This window comes from Magnolia sinica, chromosome 3 (genome assembly GCF_029962835.1).
Source record: "Magnolia sinica isolate HGM2019 chromosome 3, MsV1, whole genome shotgun sequence".
Lineage (NCBI taxonomy): Eukaryota > Viridiplantae > Streptophyta > Magnoliopsida > Magnoliales > Magnoliaceae > Magnolia > Magnolia sinica.
This window is the reverse complement of record NC_080575.1, coordinates 108,471,291-108,492,891: the sequence shown is the minus strand read 5'-3', so window position 1 is coordinate 108,492,891 and position 21,601 is coordinate 108,471,291. Positions and strand designations below refer to the sequence as shown.

Genomic DNA, 21,601 nt, shown 5'->3' with positions numbered 1-21,601 from the left:
GGCCTAATAATTCCACGATCGAGAAGCCTCACCAATTGGATGAACCTAATTGTCCAGTGGTGAGTTCGAACAATGGTTGGTTAGAAGGGAGAAAGAAAAAAAAGAAAAAGTTGCAGCGGTCCTCATTCAACGAGCGAGGCCCACTAATCCAACTGGACCTTCTCTTTTTAGCTATCACGAGTCTAACATATTCCTACCACATGAACGGTCCAGGTTCAACGCTTTGCCAATGAGTGGCCCCTGCTGCTGGTAGTTTAACGTGGATGTGGATTCGGTGGATCCGGAACCACCCATGTTAGTGGATCTGTGATGTGTGCGTTTTATATCCATGTCCATGTTGTCTATCCCTTTTGCCAGCTCATTTTAAGGCGTGAACGGATCTAAATTTCAAGTGGACCACACAACAGGAAACAGTGGCGATTGCATGCCACCACTAATTATAACTTCCTAAGATCCATCATAATATTTATTTGCCATCCAACGACTCTATAAGGTTACTAAGATTCCGATGAATGGAAACACAAACATTCATCGCTTGATCCGATACTTTTGTAGCCTCAAGGGAAAACAAAAACATTAACTTTGATCAAAACTTTTATAGTCCTTTTAAGATTTTAATGGTGTACATCTCATCACCATTATTTCCTATAATGCGGTTCACCTGAAATTTACATCTCTTCATTTTCCAGCTCTCCCACTAAAATGAGCTGGCAAAATAGATAGGCAACTTAGTATAAAAATAAAATTCATCATTCATCATGGTGGGCTCTACAATCACCTTTCTACCAAGCTGAGACCCTCCTCACCCAAGATGGTGAGGCCCTTCCATGGGGTCCACCTTGATATATGTATTATACATCTACATTGTCCATCTGTTTTTCAGATAATTTATCCTAAAAAGTAAAGCATATCTAATTATCAGGTGGACTATGCCATTAAAAACTATGGTTATTAAATGCCTACCATTAAAAACTTATGACAATTTGGTGATAAGGTCATGTAAGCTTGGATGAAGGTAAAAAAGCAAATATCAGCTTGATCTAAAACTTTTGTAACTTATTAATGGTCAATCACCATTCTCTCCTATGATATGGTCCACCCGATAAATGGATGTCCTTAGTTTTTGGGATAATGCCCTCTAATATTCTATAAAAACGGGTAGACGATGTAGATGCAAAATATATACATCAAGCTAGCCCCAGGGTAATCGCTGTGCCGTCTTGGGTGAGTCCGGGGTCTCACCCAATCCGCTTCCCCATCAACCTCATTTTTTCTAACTGGCTCAACCGTACAACGTTACCGACTTATCGGTCCTCTTTCTTAATCGTCAGATGTGAGGGATGCGGTTTGGCAAGTGACCCCACCACCCGCTAGCTAAGCTGGTGTCAAAGCCTTGTGGGTTTATCCAAGCCGTTCATCCATTTTACCAGATTATTTTAGAGCCTGAAGCTAAAAACGAGGCAGATCCAAATCACAAGTGGACCACTCCACGGGATAACCGTGTTGATTGAACGTCCACTATTAAAAACTTCTTAGAGCCAACTGTAATGTTTATTTGACATCCAACCCGTTGATAGGGTTCAAAACATCTGGATGAAGGGAAAAAAAATATATAAGTTTGATCTAAAACTTCTGTGCCCCACAAAACTTTTTCAATGGTAAGTGTTCAATTCATACTGTTTCTTGTTTTGTGGTCTACCTGAGATTTGGATCAGCCTCCATTTTTAACCAATTAATAAAATGATCTTTCAAAATGGACGGACAGATTGGATAAAATATATACATCATGGTGGGGTCCCAGAGCTTTGACATCAGCTAGCCGGTGGTTGTTGGGTCACTAGCCAAACAGCGTCTGATATTGACGGGTTTCTTGTTACTCTGTCACCCGGCGACACTTGATGTGCAGGTACTTTGAATTTCTACAGAAGTTGCGTGGATTGACTGAGAATTTCAAAAATCAATGGGTATAGAAATCCTCGGTGTTTGTCAACTTACGATGGTTGCATACTTTCAGTTTTAACCATCCAATAAATGTCCACAATCTTATACATAATTAAATAAGCATACATTTTACTTCATGATACATCTAAAGAGGATCCATAGTTAGACGGTTTAATTTTAAGTAATTGTATTCCACGAACGCAAATTCCAAGTGCCCGCGTATCATCCATCGCACTCTGCCAGAGTATCAAAGTTTTTCTCGGACATTAACCGGCTGTCGGAATAAGTAGAAAGATATTTTAAGGAGAAAAACGCTAACCGGCTGTCGGAATAAGTAGAAAGATATTTTAAGGAGAAAAACGTTAACCGGCTGTCGGATTAGGACGTTAACAGGCCTTGGATGCTCAAGCGGAACAGGATAGTTCATATGCAGGAACTCAGAAGTTTATATTAGACATATTCATTCAAATCCAAACCGTTCAAATTTCGGGACCCACCATCTCTTGATCATTGACAAAGAAAAGACAGATTAAGCAGAGACAATACCTCATATCAACGCACATTTGTTAGTTGAAACCGTAATGTCATCTAATTTTTCATCTAAACCGCCCATCATATGACCACAAATCGTCCAATTTAGAGAATCAAATCAGGGTGAAAACCAATACTTAGAAGGTTAAATTTTAATTAAATTTGATTCCGCTTGTACATTATTTAATCTGTACCTGCGTATCAACCATCACAGTATACCCGAGTATCAAAGCTTTTGTCGTCATAAAAAGGGTAAATGACAAACATGCAGAAGGTCCTCTACTTGAAGCGGATTGGCTGGTGTAACACGCACCACCTGTATTGCTGCTGTAGGTACGTGTCCTGCGAAGACGAGCACTGACACTCCTCCCCTAGTTATACGAACGGTTCAAAGGAGATCAAAGTTACATTGCCCAAAGTGATGTACTTAGAGATCATCCTAGAACATTATTTAAAAAATGAATTATATCCAAAGGTCATTTGGACCACACAATAGCAGTGGAGATAATGATTTTCACCATTAAAAAATTCATAGGGCTCACCATAATGTTTATTTTCCATCTAATCTGTTAATAAGGTTGCAAAAACCTTAATTAAGAAGAAAAATAAATTTCATATTAATCCAAAACTTCTGCAGCCTCAAAAAGAGTTTCAAAAAGGGTTTCAATGATAGACGTCCAATACCTCACTGCTTTTTGCAGTGTGGTCCCTTAATAGTTAGATCTGTCTTATTTTCGCCTTAATACGAGCTCGCCAAATGGACGGGCGGTTTGGATATAACACATACCTCATGATCAGACCCACAGAATTTGCTGACGTCAATACACCAGCTATACAGCTGCTGTGAGGTACACCAGCTAATCCGCTTCCCTCTACTTCATCATGCCACTGGTGGTCCTCTCAAGGGCCTCGTTACTGTTCCATTCTAGGCCACTCATGGCGCATTTTAGCAGCAGCGGCAGGAGGATGTCAGGGAAGGCTCGATTGAGAGGAGTGGTATTCGACATGGACGGAACCCTAACGGTTCCTGTTATAGACTTCGCGGCAATGTACAGAGCCGTTTTGGGAGAAGAAGGTTACGCTGCCATAAGAGCCAAGAGCCCTTCAGGTATCGATATCTTGCACCACATCGAGACGTGGACCCCTGATAAACAGCAGAAGGCTTATGAGATCATCACTGATTTCGAGCGACAAGGCCTTGATCGCCTCCAAATCATGCCAGGTCGGTGTTCTTTTCTTTCTTTCTTTAAAAATTTAAAAAACTTTTTTGTATCTGTTTGTAGTAGGGTTTTGTTTTTCTTCTTCCTTTTCCTTGAAGTATTTGAGGTTTCTATGAAATGGGCTTTTGCTTTTTGAAGCTTTTTGTGAAGTGGTTAGTGAAGGGTTGTAGTGGTTTTTTTTTTCTTTTTTTCTTTTGTGAGGTTCCTGACGAGTTGCTGATTTTGTTGTTGTTGTGTGTTTTTTTAGGCATTTTGTGAATTGGGTTTGTTGGTCTTATTTGTTAAGTTATGATATTTTTGAGTAATAGGAGTTTTTTTTTTTAAAAAAAAAAATACTTTTTTTCTTTTGAGGATTTTTGAGAAGTAGGGATTGATTTTCTCAATGCATTTCGTTATGATTTATTTATGTATTATTATTTTTATTATTTTAAATTTTGAAGTTACTGTGAAATGAATTTAGGATTTTATGGAATTTTGTGAATTGGGCAGTGAGTTTTTGTTAATTTGTGAGGTTTCTTTTGTAGGAATTGGAATTGGATATTTTGTATTTCTGAGGCTATGAAGAAATTGGTTTTGGTGTTTGAGGCATTTTGTGAATTGGATTCTTGTGAGATGATGGAAATTGGAGTTGGGTTCTTTGCTTTGATGAGATTACTTGGAAATTGTTAGTTTTATCAAAATAGGTGATCTTGGATCTTGGGTGTTTGTGAGAAATGGCGTTTGATTTTTAGATCATTTTCATTATTTCATAAAATCTGGTGTTACATGTTAAGTTGATTTGTGATCTTGTCAAAATAAAAAATAAAAATAAAAATAATAATAATATTACTCTAGAAAAAGTTGGATTTGGGTTACGAATTGATTTTCTTTATCCAACTTCTATTTCTAGAGTTATGGGTTTTCCTTACTGTGATGGATGTTCTTGTTGTCTGTTGGATACAATGCATGCTTCCTTTTTTTTTTTTTTTTCTCTTCCTGGTCTTTGATATAGGCATTGTTTGATTTGTTTCTGGCCTGGAGCTGTGCTTACATTATTGTTTGCGTGCTTCCTTTTTTCTTTTTCCGGTCTTTGACATAGGCATTGCTTGATTTGTTTCTTGCCTGGAAGCTGTGCTTACAGTATCATTTCCTTCTTTTCTTTTGATTCTTTTCATAAAATAATTTTTTCTCTGAACAACAAAGGGCTTCAAGCCTACAACGTTCAACTTTTTGTTAGTAAAGATTAATAGATGGATTCTAACAGTCAAGAAATTTTGGTGCTTTGGAAGGGGATAGTTAATCCTCTAATCATGGCCCCTAATTTTCTGCTGTAAGAAATGAACTAAAATTTGTTGTGTGTTAACTTCCATTGTTGTATGGCTTGACGAAAGGGCAAAAATAATGCAGGAGCAAACGAACTCTGTGGATTTCTTGATTCTAGAAAAATAAGGTAAAAGATTTCCTCACACTAACTACATTCTTCCTATTCTCCTTATCATTGTCTCTGGCTTTATAAAAACAACTCATGTTGCTTGTGGTCTCTGTCTTTATACTTCTCCTGTAGAACGTCCTAGTTTGTTTCTGTTTGCGAGAAGCCTCATATAAGTTTCTTTTTTGGACAAACTCAATTAATATTAGTTGAACTCTGTGGTTATCTATAAAAACGGTACTCCCCTAACTGATCTTTTATGAGTCACCATAGAGCATCGAATCATCAACTGTTTTGTATCATGTTGATTCCTATAATTTCCATCCATTTATTCCATTCCTATTAACTTGCATCTACCATGACAATAATGTTGGAGATGCTGATGCACCCTAGGGGTAGGCCCCACGATCTGTCAAATCAGTTATATGAACCCCACAATCTCCCTGGACAGTTTTGTGGGCTGTGATTGTGGTTTGTTTCATTTATGGGCCCTGCATGGTGCTCATATTGATCGTGGGCCCACAAGGTGGACTGGTTGATTGTGGCCCCCACAAGGTGGTTGGATTGGTCTGTGTGCCACAAATCATGGTCTGATTGTTTTGTCGGCACATGCGGTCCATATAATTGGGGCTATTTTCCATAGTAGTAGTTTGTCAGTGACTAGTTAAGTTTCCTTTTAGCATTCTCATCACTTATTTTGTCTGGCACTTTTTGGGCACTGAATGCGATGTCAAATGACAGGAAATGGGACCGTTTAAAAGCCTATTGAGTTAGCTTTCAATGAGCCCAAGATCATGTGATCTGGCATCATTTGAGTGAATTATGGCCTATTTATGGAAGGGCCACATGGTTCTGACAAGATTTAGGGAAAGTCCCCTTTTAGTGTTTTCTTACATGGTTAAGATCATATCTAATCGAATCACCTTGTGGAGGCCACAAATCTGTTGTACTTCTTGCTTCTAATTGAGACAAGACTTGCACAACAAAGAGATTCACAGCGTGAGAGATTGAAGGCACTATGTGCCTCTACTATTCATGGTTGAAGAAACATGCATTTCTCCTCCTCATTCTTCATTCTTCTCCTGCTCTTTAGATGAGCTGGTAGATATAGTGTAGTGTGTGTGAGTGATCCAGGGTTCAATCCCTGGTACTGTTACCTCTCAATAAAATAAAAATTTGGAAAGCAGCTTTCAAAATAAATAAATAAATACTTGGAATGCATTTTTTGTTTTCCTTTTAGCCAAACATCAGTAATAAATGAAATTTATGATTAAAGAAATTTCTAGCTTGGATGACCCTACTTTAGAGTCTCGGTTCCTTGGTACCTGAATCTCTAAACTGGGGTGCCATTTCTAGCTGCTCCTGCTAACCAATATGCAGACCGCAAACCTTGGATCTCTTGCAAGTAATGTAATACTTACAGATCTTCATTTTAGTTCTCGAAATTTTGATAAACCTTGTAGCTGTCATTCGGCACTGGTTTTTATGAACATCATAACTAGTGCACTAAAAAATAAAACCTGAACGGTTATACAGCGCATGTATTTTATGATTTTATTTTTTTTTAATGTCAAAGGTTATGCATTCATGCGTCTTACCTTTCAACCTTTGGATATCCCTAGGAACCTGGCATATAGCTTTAATTCGTTGATGGGTCTGCATTTCCCTGTTGGTTCTAATGAAGAAAACACCTCTCATCACCACAGGCCCAAGGATGCATATAGACACCTGAACCAACCTGACCTACAACTTGGACCATTTGAAATGTGCTTGCATGTTAGCATCATTTTTCACTTGCTATAAACCTTCCTGTTTGGCAAACGATTTGGACTATAACATGAGGTGTGGAAGCCAGCTAACCATGCAATTGGTTGCATGCCAGTAAATGGCTAAGTTACAGCAAGTCTACCCCAGTGCACCATACACTATATTTCTTCTTATAGACATGGTGTGCCATGATAATGCCAGTTGCTCCATGTATTGAATTCTGATGTGACACTACCATGCATCAGCATAAAGCCATGCAAATAAGTCGATTTATTATGCCCATGTGAAAAGGGAAGACTTGAATGTTTCAAATTAGCTGTTTATGTTCCTTTTCATTCCATGTAATTCAAATACGAAAAAAGAAGAAGTTGCCTTTCCTATTCCATCCTTAAAGATTGTTGCTATGGTCATATCTCAGGGGCTAAAGTTAGTACTTTCGTGATGCTTTTGCAGAAGGGGTTTAATTACTCGAAATGTCAAGGGGGCCGTTGATTTGTTCCATTTACGGTTTGGGGTAAGTTGTCACTGTGGGAAAACTTTCAACTTTTGTATTGAAATCTTTAAAGCTATGCCACTTCACTACTGATAGCCAGTTGTTCACAAGTGTATTTTCAGACTTGAGATTTTTGGGTTCATCTAAGATTTCTTAAGACGACATTTCATTTCGTTTTTCCAATGTTTTGAAGACTATAGTGATATCTACATAGATACTGCATTTTTTCCCAAGTCCTGATTTCAGATCTGAAAGACTACCCGGATGTCATAATACTTTTAATTCGTCACAAACTTAATATGAAAGAACCATGTAAGCAGTATGCTTGTCCATTGAAACTTATAACGAAAGTGCCCTGCATGCAGCATGCTTATCCATTATGCTATATTCACTTGTAATTTGGCATGTGACGGGGTTCATGCGACATTTTCCTATTTTGATCTATTTTGCATCTAAATACTCTTACTGTGGATTTTTTTATTTTATTTTATTTATTTATTTATTATTTATTATTATTATTATTATTATTATTATTATTATTATTTTTATATCTAGTTGTTACAGTCTTTTTGTTGCATATGCTTCTAAACTTTTTAATACTCAAAAAAAATAATAATTCCTTTTGACAGTCACTATGTGTTCTATCATGTTGGTTTCACCATGCTTTACTTTTTGTGAAGGTTATTCTAAGCAACTGTTTCTCACAACTGTCATTACCTTTTCCTATTTCTGCAGCTGGAGTTCAGTCCAGCACTTAGCCGGGAGTTCCGCCCTTATAAACCAGACCCAGCTCCATTACTGCACATTTGTTCAACTTGGGATGTTCAGCCCGATGAAATCATCATGATTGGTGATAGCCTCAAAGATGATGTGAGTTGCTTTTCTTTTAAATAATGCATTAACATGCTTGTATTTTATTACTATTTTTTTTTTTTGAAATGTTACTCTTTTATTAAAAGAAGCACCAAGGTGGCACAAAAGCTACAACCGAAGCAAAATAAAGGAAAAATTACCATCCTCAATTGATTTTATACACAATCCCAAGTCCACAACAAAAAGCTAAACCTCCACCTCCAATCTAGATTCATTTTGAAAACATCTCACATTTATTTCCCCCCTAAATTACCCAGAGGGTGGCCAACAAAACCACCTCCAAATAGCGCTTACTTGTCTCCTAAGTCCCACACTGTGCCAAGCAAAAAAGAGATCTCCAATTGAACCTGACATCATCCATGACCATGACATTTCAAATATCACAAGGAAGCCACTCCACACCTCTCGTGTGGTCATGCAATGAATAAAAAGATGATCAAATGATTTCGCATCTGCAATACACATCACACACATTAGGGAGTACCACTGATCTCCCTTGGAGGTTGTCAATGGTCAGCACCCTCTTCCTTCTGATGAACCAACTGAAAGTTGCCACTTTTGTGGAAGCACCATAGTGCCACACGTGAGCCGAGTACCCAGTAGGCTCATTCCCTGGCGGTGACTGGAGCATATCATAGAGGACTGGACCAAAAAGCGACCCGACCTATCCTTCAACTAGACCACCTTGTCCTGATCATTTCTCATCAAATAACAGTGATGAAGGCGATCCATGAGCACCACAAAGTCCTCTAGTTCCTCATTTGTCAGGTTTCTCTGACAAGGAATGGACTGGATGACAACATTATTGTTGACATAAAAGCATTTGGAGACTGGAACACTTTCCTTTGGTGAGAGACATGCCGATCTTGGGAACACATACTTGAAGGTGATCTCCCTGATCCGTGTCTTCCCAAAATTGTATTATTTCCCCATTACCAAGAGAGAAGCCAACCCCCTCACTAATCTTTGCCTTCAAACTTGATATCTCATTCCAAATCTCGAAAGCTCTATAGAAAGAAGAATCTTTGACCAACCATGCTCCTCCTAGGCATCCATACTTGTTTACAATAGCCTTTCTCCACAAGGACTCCTCTTCAGACCCAAATCTCCATAGCCAATTACCCAAAAGAGTCAAGTTCACCTTCTTTAAATCCTTAATACCCCCCTATAAATGGAATTTTTTCTCCTATCGCCCGATCCTTGCCACGAGAAGTCATGTCTCGACTTTTCTAGCCTAGCCAAGATATTTCGTGCGTCTGAAAAGGGACAGGAAGTACAAAGGCATGTTCGGCAAAGCCGCCTTGATGAGAGTAATCCAACTGCCAAAGGATAGGTATATACTCTTCCACTTTGACAATCTCCTTCCGAATCGTTCTACTACTACGTCAAAATGCTTTGCCGGTTTCCCTATGCAAAGGGGCAACTCCAGGTAAGTGGATGGGAAAGAGCCCACCCTACAATAAAAATCCCAACCATCCGCTCAACCTCCATAGGCATCCACACACCCAACATTTTACTATTGGCAATGTTGAGTTTAAGGCTCGAGACTACTTCAAAGCATAAAATGATCATTCTAAGCTTTCCACCATGACTGCAGCTACGTCAAAAGAGGATTATATCATCGACAAGCTAGAGATGGGAGATCGGGGGGCTTATCTTATCGACTTTGAACCCATAGATGATGCCTTCTTCTTTTTCTTTAGCCAACATCCTTCCTCACTTAATGGACCATTGGTCTGATGGGCCCCCTCCCTCACTTAATGGACCTTGCCACAAGGATCCTTTTTTTATTTTTTATTTTTATAAAATTTTTTATTTTTATAAATGACGTCAGGGTGCCCTGCCCCATTTTGAGGTGAGACTATTCCCTGTGGAAGCATGCAATCACCAGCAAATCACGTGCATCGGGTAATCCTCGGGAGGGGAATCGAACTCGCGACTATGGGGAGCACACCCACGATGCCTGCCATTTCTCCCAAACATGCGGGTTCTTGCCATAAGGATCTTGGCCAGACAATTCTAGTAATTGGTTGGTGGCATAAACAGTTAAAAAAAGAAGAAAAAAAGAAAGGGCATTCGACATTCAACTAGAAAAAGTCCAAGGTTGGATGGCTAAAATCATTTCACAGTGGATATTTTTGGTCATCATCCCCCATTCATCATGCAGCCCCCCAGTTTAACAATCTAGACAATTGAGCCACAGGTCCCACTTGTAAAACTGAAAATCCAAGGAGAAAGTACATCATTTGGTCAAGGATGATACAATGCCTCACAAACAAATTCATCTCCATATCAGTCAAAGACAATTAAAATGGACTATCATGCAAGCATCACTTCCCATCCGACAAATATGAACCATTTGATGGTGGACCCTAGGGAGATTTCAATTGTAGGCATTTCCCTATTGACTTTTTCCTGTTGCGTGGCCCACTTGAATTTTGGATCTGCCTCATTTTTAGGCCCATGTCCTAACATGATCTTGAAAAACGAATGAACGCGGTGGGTTTCTCACAAACATCACGGTGGGCCCCATCTAGCTTCCTTTCACAGGCCATCTGTGTCCATTGAAAATGGGGTGGCCTGATTTGGTGAGGCTGTGACAGTAGGGTCCACTGTCATCTGTTGTATGCTCGATCCACATCATCCATCAGTTTTGCCGGCTAATTTAGAGAGAGAGAGATGCTTGCATTTCGCCTTGCTTTTTCAGATTCAAAAAAGAATATGTTAACCCATTTGAAAGTCCCCTGTAACTAGAAAATTGAAACACAGCTTCTTCCCCTGTAAGTATTTTTTATTTTATTTTATTTTATTTTTGCATCTTTTGCCTGTAAGAAAGTTACAGGTAACTTTCCTCCAAGCACCACCTGTAACAAAATTATCTGTAACTTTCTTGGATTTTACACAACTTGCAGGCATCCAAATGGCCCCTTAAGTTTTTGGCTCGACCTGAAACTAGAGTATCCCTCCACATCAAAGATAGCTACCATTCTCACACCAGCTTGGAGAAACCTTCCACCTCTAGCCGCATTAGTCAAATCAAAACAGTTTTGGGCCCCAATTCTCCCCCCTCGACAGCCAGGAAAATAAGGCAATATTGAACACCGGTTTCGGCAGTGCGCATGTAAACCAACAGAAATTTGTTGATCCACCCAGACGATACTAAAAACCCATCAAATCTGGACATCAATATTCGATTTTTCTCGTTTGACCAGGTATTTTTCCCATTGGCCATTGGGAGGTCGAACAACTCGTGTGAAATAACCCATTCTGAGAAGTCTTTCATGATGTGCGTAATACTTCCACCGCTAGGTTTTTCACAGGTGAACCTTGTCACATTGAAGTCACCCCCTATGCAACGCGGGAGGTCAAACCTATCAACTGAGTTAGGCTCTGCCAATAACTCATCTCCTAGCTGCTTGATTTGGCCCATACACAGCCATGAAACACCACTGAGATCCGGTTGGTATACACCTAAGAGCCATTGAGACCAAGAAAGCACCTCCCACCAGTCCTCCTTAGCCCACAACTTGGTCTCCCGTGCCACCACAACCTTGCACATGGTGGGGTTAAACTCCACATTTAGTTTCGATGCTTCATTCTAGATTATAAACACTTCATCCTAAAAAAGTTTTTAGTAAGCACAATGATAAAATTTGAGTTCCTCTCCTTTAATTGTGGCCTAGGAATGGATGATTTCGAAAGGCGTTCTAGAAATCAAATCATCATCATCGCTGTCATCATCTAATCCTTGTTCCAACTAATTGGGGTTAGCTGCCTATATAACATATGTCCAGAAATTTAACAAAGAAAATATACTAGAGGAGAGTGAGTACACAGTCCTCTGATTTAGTTTATAGGACTAATGGTAAAACCATATTTGTAGTATGTACCCCAATGTTGTATCATCTGCCCTGTGCGCCATGGAAGAATGTAGCAATGTCGTAACGACCTACATAATAGCATCATCCCTGAACTTCTCCTTGCCCACAGCCATTCTAACCAGACTAATGCGTTGAATTAATTCAGCATGAAGCATGCAGCTCAATTGTCGTTTGCCTTCCCCAACACTCACACACGAGAGAGGGAGAGAGGGAGGGAGGGAGTCCTTGACTTGGGTAGTTGGGTCAAAGTGGTGAGAGGAGTGCCTTTAAGGGGATGAGGAGAAGTTCTAAAAGGACTTGGATTAAGGTGGTGAGAGGGGATATGAAGGTTTGTTTCACTTACTGTGGATAGGACCTTAGGTAATAGGAATATGAAATCCAAAAATAATCTTCTCTCTCACCATTATTTAAGCCCCTTTGTAATATCATATTCAAGGAAGGTTGGAGACGATGGCTTTAAAAGAGAATGGAAGGAGGCCCTAAAAGTACTTGGATTGAGCTGGTGAGAAAGGGATAAGAAAGCTTGTTCACTTAGATAGGGATATAAGATAAAAAAATTCCTTTATTCTCACCATTATTTTAGCCCCTTTGTAATACCCTGTGCAACAAAGATTGGAGATAGCTCTTTTGGTGCGCCGGCTTCAAAAGAGAATGAAGGAGGCCCTAAAAGGACTTGGATTGATTATAAACGTTTTTGTTCTGTTGTATGCCAATTGTTACATACAAGGTTGCGTGGTTGTGTTTAAGCCAATACTTGTTTCTGTATGAAGTAGTCAATCTGGTTTGGCAAGTCTCGCGGACAGCTAAATGGTGTGAGCTCCTACTGTGCATGGACTTCTGTCATTTCTTTGCTTCCACTATTTTTTTCAGTTACTTGATTTTCTTCTAATTTCTGCTGCTACTTATGTCACATAACCTTTGTTTTTTTAGCAAAACTAGTTTTGAATGTTTATTATAATTTGAGCTCCTTTATCACCTAATGGTATACACCAATGTTTCTGTAAAGGTGTTTCATAGGATCATAGATAAATCCTTAGTTTTGGTTATAGGTGCTACATATTTTGGGACCTATATTTTCCTCTCCTTATTGGCTGTCTATGCTATATATAGGTCAGATTGTGGGGAATTGAGAAGAAGCATAAGCAGAGGATGTTGAAATGGATTTATGGGATGCCTAGGGAGGATATTGTCAAGAATGAGGTCATTTGAAGAAAATACAGAAGAAATGTCGCAGACATTGCATGAAATATCTGGAATATCACAGATATTGTGGTTATATCAGCCAATATCAACGATGTTTATCATCAATATCTTCTAAAAGGTGGTGTCTTCAAGGAAGATATTGTATGACACGTGGGAAAACAAGAAATTGGCCAATCTTGTTGACATTTTGAATGCTGGACAATTCCTTGGGAAGTTTGGGGATAATGGGGGTGGGAGGAGCCGTAAGGGATGGAATAGGCTAAGACCATTCACATTTATTCAGGTCCAATTAGAGAGTGGATTCTATTGAAGCCAAGGTTCGTGCACTTTGAGTAGCAATCAAGCAGCTGCCCTTATAATTAGATTGCCTTATATTGGTTGAAGGAGACTGAATTTCCTTATATGAGTCACCTTGTTGGGTGTCTCTCTGTGGTTCTTTGCCGATTGGAAGAAATCAGGTTTGTTTGTGTGAAGCTCTTGCTGTACAGAATCAACAAATTTCAAGGCAGATTCCCTACCTAGGTTGGGTGTCTGTTGGTCTTCTATTCAATTTGAGAGTGTGTATCATAGGTTGTAAATCTTTCTTTCTTTGATATATTTTTTTTTGAAATGATTTTTTATCTTGCCTTTAGAAAAGGGGAGGAGTATTCAAAGGCTCAGCTTCCATTATCCTCAATTGTGGGTATGGCCACTTCAGCGACTGTTATTGTTCTTCCAGATTAATTGGGTCGATACTCCTTGTCAATATTCTACATTCTAGACTGAGTTTACCATTATTTTCTTAATGGCTGTGGGTCATCTCCACCCCACATGTGGCATACATGTACGGCAATCCCAACTGTCCAAATTGTGGGCCCTGTCATGGATGGAGAGTCAGCAGAAATGTTGTGAACAATTTTAACCATCTGAATTTGCATCTTTTAGTCATCCAATTAATGGCTGCAGATTAGACGGTGAGGATCCTTCGACGTCAAAATTTCAGGCTCCACCCCATCCATGATTGGCTGCACAATTTGTATGATCTGAAATGAGTTACATTCATGCTACATGGATAGATGAGTCACCATGAATACAAACTACAGCCATCCTTTTCCATGACGCACACCAGATACTAAATGGAGAATACTCAAAAGTTCAAGCACGGGAGGATGGGCTTTTATTATGACAAAATCTTAATCTTTAGAAGTCAATTGAATCGTATGGGATTTTGTTGATGTAATTTGTTCTAATTAAGATGTTTTGAACATAAATATTGTTAAAGGAGTTGGCTTTGTGGTGATCCAGAAATTATTTGTCGGACACGAGTCAAGAGTAATGTGTCATGTCCAATCGAGCATGGCATGACTAGTGTCAAAAGCTGGGTCTAGTCACCGCATGTTATAACAGTTATCAATGTTTGAAAAACACATGGATTGGATTTTAGCTCCTCTGGACATGATTTGACGAGGGACTTGGACAAGCCACTGTGGAGTTCAGTTGGAGAAAAATCAACATAGTTATTAAAAAAGAAGAAGGCAAAGTTAACATGGTACATGTTAGTTTTGGGCCTTTCAGCTACTCTAGGTGTTGTGTTGGAGAAACCAACAATGCCAAAAAAGTTTTCTTTTGAAAGCATGTTGGTTTTGTTTGGAAAGGATGACCATGGGGTTGAATAATTTATTTGTTGTTCATCCTCAAGTCCATATGGATGAGTTAAGATCACTTCATGGGCCTGTTTGGAAGAAAGAAAGTTCTTTTCTAGTCAAGCTATCCGGGTCAAGCTGACCGAGACTAGGTTGACTGGTTTAGCTGACCCGAACTAATGCGGATTGGTGTTATTTTTCGAGCACTTGGGATGAGGAAGGGTTAGTCATCGCATGTGGTGCATGCGCCAAGGTATTCAATAATGGTAACGGTGGCTGTAATGGCCACCGCCATTAGTGCTACGATGCTGGCCGTAATGGCTATTACAACCTTTTTTTATTTTTTAAGAGTTTCAACACGAGGTCATGGTTTCGAGTATCCATTGTGGTGAAATCCCACTGTGGTGCGAGTGCATGAGTGTGTGTGTGGGGTATGAGTGCGTGTGTAATAAAAAAACATGTATCGGCCCTATAACGGACATTACAGTCCTGTAACATGTAGAAGCTCCCACCATTAATGTTACATAAGGGCTGTATTTTTTTTATTTTTATTTTTTGTTGTTGAAAGGTGATGATTTTATTAAGAAAGGCCGAAACCCAAAGCAAAATAGAACTCAAACCAACAGAGGGGAAAAATAAACTCTTGCCCAAAACCTTCAAGGCTCAGACCCTGCCCATTAAATTCAATTTAGCCCTGCTAAAAACTTCCGAAACCTGCCCACTAAGGTTCCTAAAACATCGATTATTCCTCTCCCCCCATAATGACTGGATGCTTGCCAACATAGAAAGTCTCCATATTGTCCTCCCTTTCTTACTCACTTCTCCCCCATGCCAAGTAAAAGGCTCCTCTCAATTGAACCCAACAACAATCAGGACACATTGAACAGATCAAAGAAGCTCTCCCATACTTCTTTGGCAAAAGGGCAATGGATGAATAGATGAGCAACTGACACCTCATTTTTAATATACATCACACAGACATTTGGGAGCACCATGAATTGTGATCGCCTTATTCCTATCCACTAGCCAAGCTAGAGCCATAACCTTGGGAGGGGCACTATAATGCCCAAGAAGGCCATTACGTAGCAGCTTTTTAAAACCTTGGCACGCGCACACTTCTAACTTGGCTAATGTGGGACATTTGTGGTGCTTGAAAATGTCTAGTGGTTCATGTGGCACATGCAGGGTGCTTGGAGATGTACAATGTCACATGTAGGAAAGATGTATGGTGGCATGTGTGGCACATGTGGCGCATGTACAACTTCTCACGTGTGGCACAGGCAATGCATTGGCTTATTTGTCTTGCAAATTGATGTATTATAACAAAAGATAAGCAGGTCCATGGCATTCATTCATAGGAATGATGAATACCTTTCAAATGGTCAAAACAGAGGCTAGGCTACATTTGTTTTTCTTCGGTTTTATAAAGCGCAACGTTTAACAAATGCATGGATAAGGTCTTGACCTGTTAAAGCCTGGTCGAGACTTAACTTTTTTTGCTACCAAACAGCCCCTATGGATTATATGAATTGGAACTTGCTTTTCTTAAATATTGAGAATTATACAAGAGAAGAAAAGGCAGTGCAAACAAGAAAGAAATGGGTTTGTTGGGCTACCTGCTCGAGCATTAATTTAGCAAGGCATGGGTCTTATCAATCGAGATAAGTCTAATTTACTTGAACAAAAAGTTCCTTTGTTTTGTTAGTCATTTTTAGGGGCTTGTGCATTGAAGCCGACTTCGATGTTCTACATACATGCAGAGGTTTCATGTGCAACACAAAGTATTACGTAATGGTGTTGCTGGCACGATCCAACCCCCATATGGGCTGATACTGCCTTGTGCCTTTTTTTGGTGAAAAATCTGGAGAGTTACTGGTGAATTTCTAAAAACCATGAGCTCAAATATGTATCTTCTTCTTGATGTTGCAATGGGCCATTCTTTGGTAAGAATGTTGTTGTTGGGTAGTGTCAACTTAACCTTCTGAAAGTTGACTAGATAGGCCCTAAATCTAATCGTTACACAAATTGACCATGAATTGGTGGTGTACGGGCCATTCTTTTGGTATTGCCCGAAATGGTCCTCTAATTTGATTCATTGAATCCTACTCAAATTTTGTGTTTTGATCCTCGAAATAGGCCTACATCATCATCATCATCCAAGCCTTATCCCAATTAATTGTGGTCGGCTACATGAATCATATTCTGCCATTCCATTCTATCCAGGGCCAGACCTTCAATTACACCATAGGTCATCAACTCTTTACTTACTACCGCCATCCATGTCCTTTTGGGCCTTCCCCTTTCCCTTTAAGAGGCTTCAACATGTACCACTGCACTCCCAATTGGCACAAATCTTGGTCTCCATTGCACATGGCCAAACCATCTAATTCTACTTTCCCTCATCTTATTACCTATTGGTGCTACTCATAAGTTCCGTCTAATGCATTCATGTCTAATATTACCCTTCCTCATCTTGCCACTCATCCATCTCAACATCCTCATTTCAACTACACCCATCCTATGAACATGTTGTTCTTTAACTGCCCAACATTCTATCCCAAGTGGTCTTATAGCTATATCATAAAATTTCCCTTTCAATTTGAGTGGTACATAGTGATCACATACGACATCAGAGGCACTCGAAATAGGCCTAGATCTAGTTTAAAATTAGTTTCTAAGCTTCCTTCATGGTTGAAATGAAGTGGAAAAATAAGAGAAAATGAAAATAAAAATGTTCAAAATGGGCCCTTTATGGCTGTATAATGGTGCCAATATGGGCCAATACATCCATTTTCTTTTTTCATAATGGACCGGTTCACCCCCCATATCGCATAGCAGGGTGCCAATTTCCTTGTTAACTGGATGATACATAACCTTCTTTTAATACTATGGTGCAGCCGCATGTAGAGGTGCATGTAGGCTTGGTGATACTCTATTTGAGAGCACTATCCCAAGTACTCACATTCATGCTTTCTTTAATAATCATTTACGCATAATCGTTCCAAAAAAATAAAATAAAATTTCATTACACATCTTGCAGATAAAAGCATGTTTAATGTCAATGTTGCATTGTTTATCACTGCTCAAGTAACATGTGGATTTGGTATTACCTCAGGTAGCTTGTGGGAAACGAGCAGGAGCCTTCACATGCCTTCTTGATGAAACAGGGAGGTATGACTCACCTGAACTTTCAGATACTGATCTAAAACCAGATTTCAAAGTGTCTTCACTTAGAGAAGTTCATCCGCTATTGGAAGCAAACTTTGAGCTGATGCCATAATCCCAAATTGCTTAGAAGAGTACACAAGGGCAAGTGCCTGGTGTAATGATCCCGAAAATTCAACACTCAGTAGTTCGGGCACCCACCTATCTTGATTAAGGGGGCCTACACATTTGTAGACGGCGCACCATGTTTAAGTACAGTTGTAGCAGTCAAAGATTCACGTGCAGGATTTTCTCCATGTTCGTGAAACAGATTTGAGAGAAGATAAATAACAAGGTAATTACTCCCAAAGGGACTGTTTGGGTTCAACTGGGCCAGTTTTTACCAGCTACTATGTTGTATTTGTGGGTACAGTGATGTGCAGTTGAACATGTAGTGGTGGAAGCTTCATTGAGGACAGTTTCTAAAACACCTGAGGGTGTACATGTTCTTAAATTATTATTATTTTTTTCCTGCTAGGTGTCTATCCTATACATTTAACTAAAAACCCATTTACTGTTCTGCTTTACGATGCTTCCATGTCATTTGCGTTCTGGGCATTATGGAACGCTGTCGGAGAGCTCCTTCCATTTTATTTAGGATTGGTAACAGAAAGCTATGCTTAATGAGGTCTCCTAGTTCCCTTCAAAAAAGAAAAAAGGAAAAAAGAGGAGAGGTCTCCTAGTTATCATGTAAAGAAAGCAGGTTTGCTAGCTCCACATGTACCTTTACATATCAGCACACGAACTAACATGGCAGGTGCACGGGAATACGAGGGATGCATAACATGGTGTCCACTGTGAAAATGAACACACATGGAAACCAGGCTGCTCCACCCATCTGCCAGGCTGCCCCTATACAAAAACGATGGATGGTCTAAAAGAACCTGCCAAACAGTCCACATTCAGTATGCATGGGTGGTGAGCCTAGATTGCCAAACAGTCCACGTTAAGCATGCATGGGTGGTGAGCCTTGATTGCCAAACAGTCCACGTTAAGCATGCATGGGTGGTGAGCCTTGATTGCCAAACAGTCCACGTTAAGTATGCATGGGTGGTGAGGCTGATGAGTGGACTGTCCTTGTTTTTGCACATCTCCAAGAGTGGGGACGGTCTTATGCACTTTCTCAGATATTCAACAAACTGGCCAGCTTGGCACATGTGCTGCGGAAGAGGTGCATGTGGGAAGCAGTGCCTTCAGGCAGACGAACTGACATGCTTAATGTGATAAGAACCAGGACACTCCTAGCTACAATCAGTGGCTTTTTCGCATTCTTTGGTAGAATGCATTCATTCGGTATGTTTACTTACCTCAGATTAGTTTGTGTTGTGGAATTTGTTCCTTCGGTCACAGAATTTCTTTTGATTTGAGTATCAAAACATTCATTGTTAGTATGAAAACTCCTGTGGTTTAAAACGGGGCCCCTCTTGTTACCAAAACTAGTAAAACTACAGTTTGAGCTGGGAATTTAGGGCATGAGAAGTTGATGTGTAGCGGCATGGGACTTCCTCTACTGTCCAATTGTTTCCAAAAATACTAGATTACTTTCATAACCCCAGTCTCAATCCTTCTCTTTGTGAGAAAAATATGGGAACATCAAAATGCGTGTGCACTGTTTAATACATAGTTCATCCTTTTCATGTTTAAGCTGCATTTGGATGCAGGAGCAAATTGAACTGCAAACGGCTAGTTTAACCAAGTAGAGGAAATGAATGAACTGGAATAAAATCTAGCCACATCCCTGTGTTGAAGAGTCCTACTTGAAAGTAATACAAAATGCAATTTGGTGCCTGAACCCTCTCTCTCTCTCTATATTGATTCTGAGTTAGGTAATTACAAATCAGTTATTTCCACTTTACTAGACTCCTTGTTGCATCCAACCATAACCTAGTTTTTAGCTTTCCGTCTACCCACTGATTGGTTTTCTGCTGTCGAAGGTTGCATTGCTTTTTGATGATCTCGTTAACAAAATAGGTGGTGGGAAAATAAATGCCATTTTCAGTACCTACAGCTGAGGGGCGGACTGTCCTAACTCCTAAACCTGAAATGCAAACAATGGAATATGTAGAAGAAACTTGGGCTGGCGACAAAACCTGCCTACCAACAAAAGGAGAAATGAGAAAAGCTTTGATTATTTACCAGAGTATGACCATCCACAGGCAGAAAATCAGGGCGGATGTGGCGTTTCTGGTTAATCCAAGCTGTTTAGTCATTGGGCCTACTAAATGTGGGCACTGCAAAGCTGACAAAACATATGGTTGAGGTGAGTTTTTTTAATTTTTAATTTTATGGTTTAACGTCAGCAAGTCTTTTTAAGTAAATAAGCCCATGCTACTCGGCTTGTTTCAATCTGGTTTTGTAACTGTATGACCCATCGATGGAGCGGTTCACCATCTGGACTAGTCTGTATTGTCGGTGTCGGTGTCGGTGTCGGTGTCCACGTCATCTCAGTTAATACTCTGCCAGCTTTTGTCCAAGAAAAGCTTAAAGAGTCAAAGAGAAGATGAATGACATTCATCATCATCATTGCGATTAAACCACAGCTAAACTGTGATTAAATACAGGTTTTTGTGTCGACAACTCAACATTCTAACACATGGGAAGGCTACAGACGCACACTTCTGAAAATGTCCCCAGTAATGGGCCCCATCATCATCACCTTTTCTTTTTTTCCCAAACTATAAAAGCCAAAGCAGCTAGCCTACCTTCCCGCATCCAAAGATGAATCCAATGCCTTTCTTCGCGTTATAAAAAAGGTAGTAGGTTATGTGTGATTAACGGCATGGAAAACATGTGCTCTGATAGGGACGGTTCAACTGTTGGAACATGGGCTGGAAATTGAAGTGATTGATCACTTGCTTTGAGTTTTGCCGATTGAATGGAGACCATTGATCCGACCGTACCTTTTGCTAGCCCACTAAATGGATGGCTGCCAGCCTAAGACGGTCCACCAGATGAACATTCCCGTGCCGATGGAGTTGCATAAAATTTTAATGCATGCAAAGTATTGTTTTCTTGAGTTGTAAGAAAATTATATTTTCATAAAGGAATGTGAATACAAGTGGGTAGAGAGACACGTTCAAAACGTGTATGCATTCGTGCTACCATAATGCTATAGATGCGAGCAAAGAGACCCGTGAATTTTGAATGACCAAAATACCTTCCATTACAAGAAAAAAAAAAAGAAAAAAAGCTGCGTCATTGTCTACATGGAGACTTTTTTATTTGAATGTGGACCGTTAGTCATTGCTTCTTCTTCTTCTTCTTCTTCTTCTTCTTTTTTTTTTTTAAAATTATTTGAATGACCACCCATTTGTGGGCCTCTGGTTGGATGGTAAGGACTTTTGGACTATGGCCTATCCACAGCTGCTCTGTGAGTATGAACGGTCAGAATCTTGTACACGTGTCATTTCTAGAGGTGGTGGACTCAATTCACATGTGACCCTCTCACAGTATTTTCT

General features: G+C 39.8%; 1 protein-coding gene across 3 annotated transcripts; it reads left to right on the top strand.

Annotated features, from left to right (window-relative positions):
• The first annotated feature begins 3,325 nt into the window (after positions 1-3,325).
• On the top strand, positions 3,326-18,670 carry LOC131240630 (haloacid dehalogenase-like hydrolase domain-containing protein At2g33255). 3 transcript variants are annotated; one of them, XM_058238977.1, is made up of 6 exons: positions 3,326-3,694; positions 5,079-5,121; positions 7,321-7,381; positions 8,096-8,230; positions 13,950-13,999; positions 18,055-18,120. In XM_058238977.1, exons 1-6 carry the CDS (start codon positions 3,355-3,357, stop codon positions 18,056-18,058), a joined length of 633 nt encoding a protein of 210 aa, XP_058094960.1. In that variant the 5' UTR covers positions 3,326-3,354; the 3' UTR covers positions 18,059-18,120. The 3 variants fall into 3 exon arrangements, with proteins under 3 accessions (XP_058094960.1, XP_058094959.1, XP_058094958.1); XM_058238976.1 differs by lacking the exons at positions 13,950-13,999; positions 18,055-18,120 and adding an exon at positions 13,225-13,913; XM_058238975.1 differs by lacking the exon at positions 13,950-13,999 and having other exon boundaries at positions 3,327-3,694; positions 8,096-8,234; positions 18,059-18,670.
• The last annotated feature ends 2,931 nt before the right edge of the window (positions 18,671-21,601 follow it).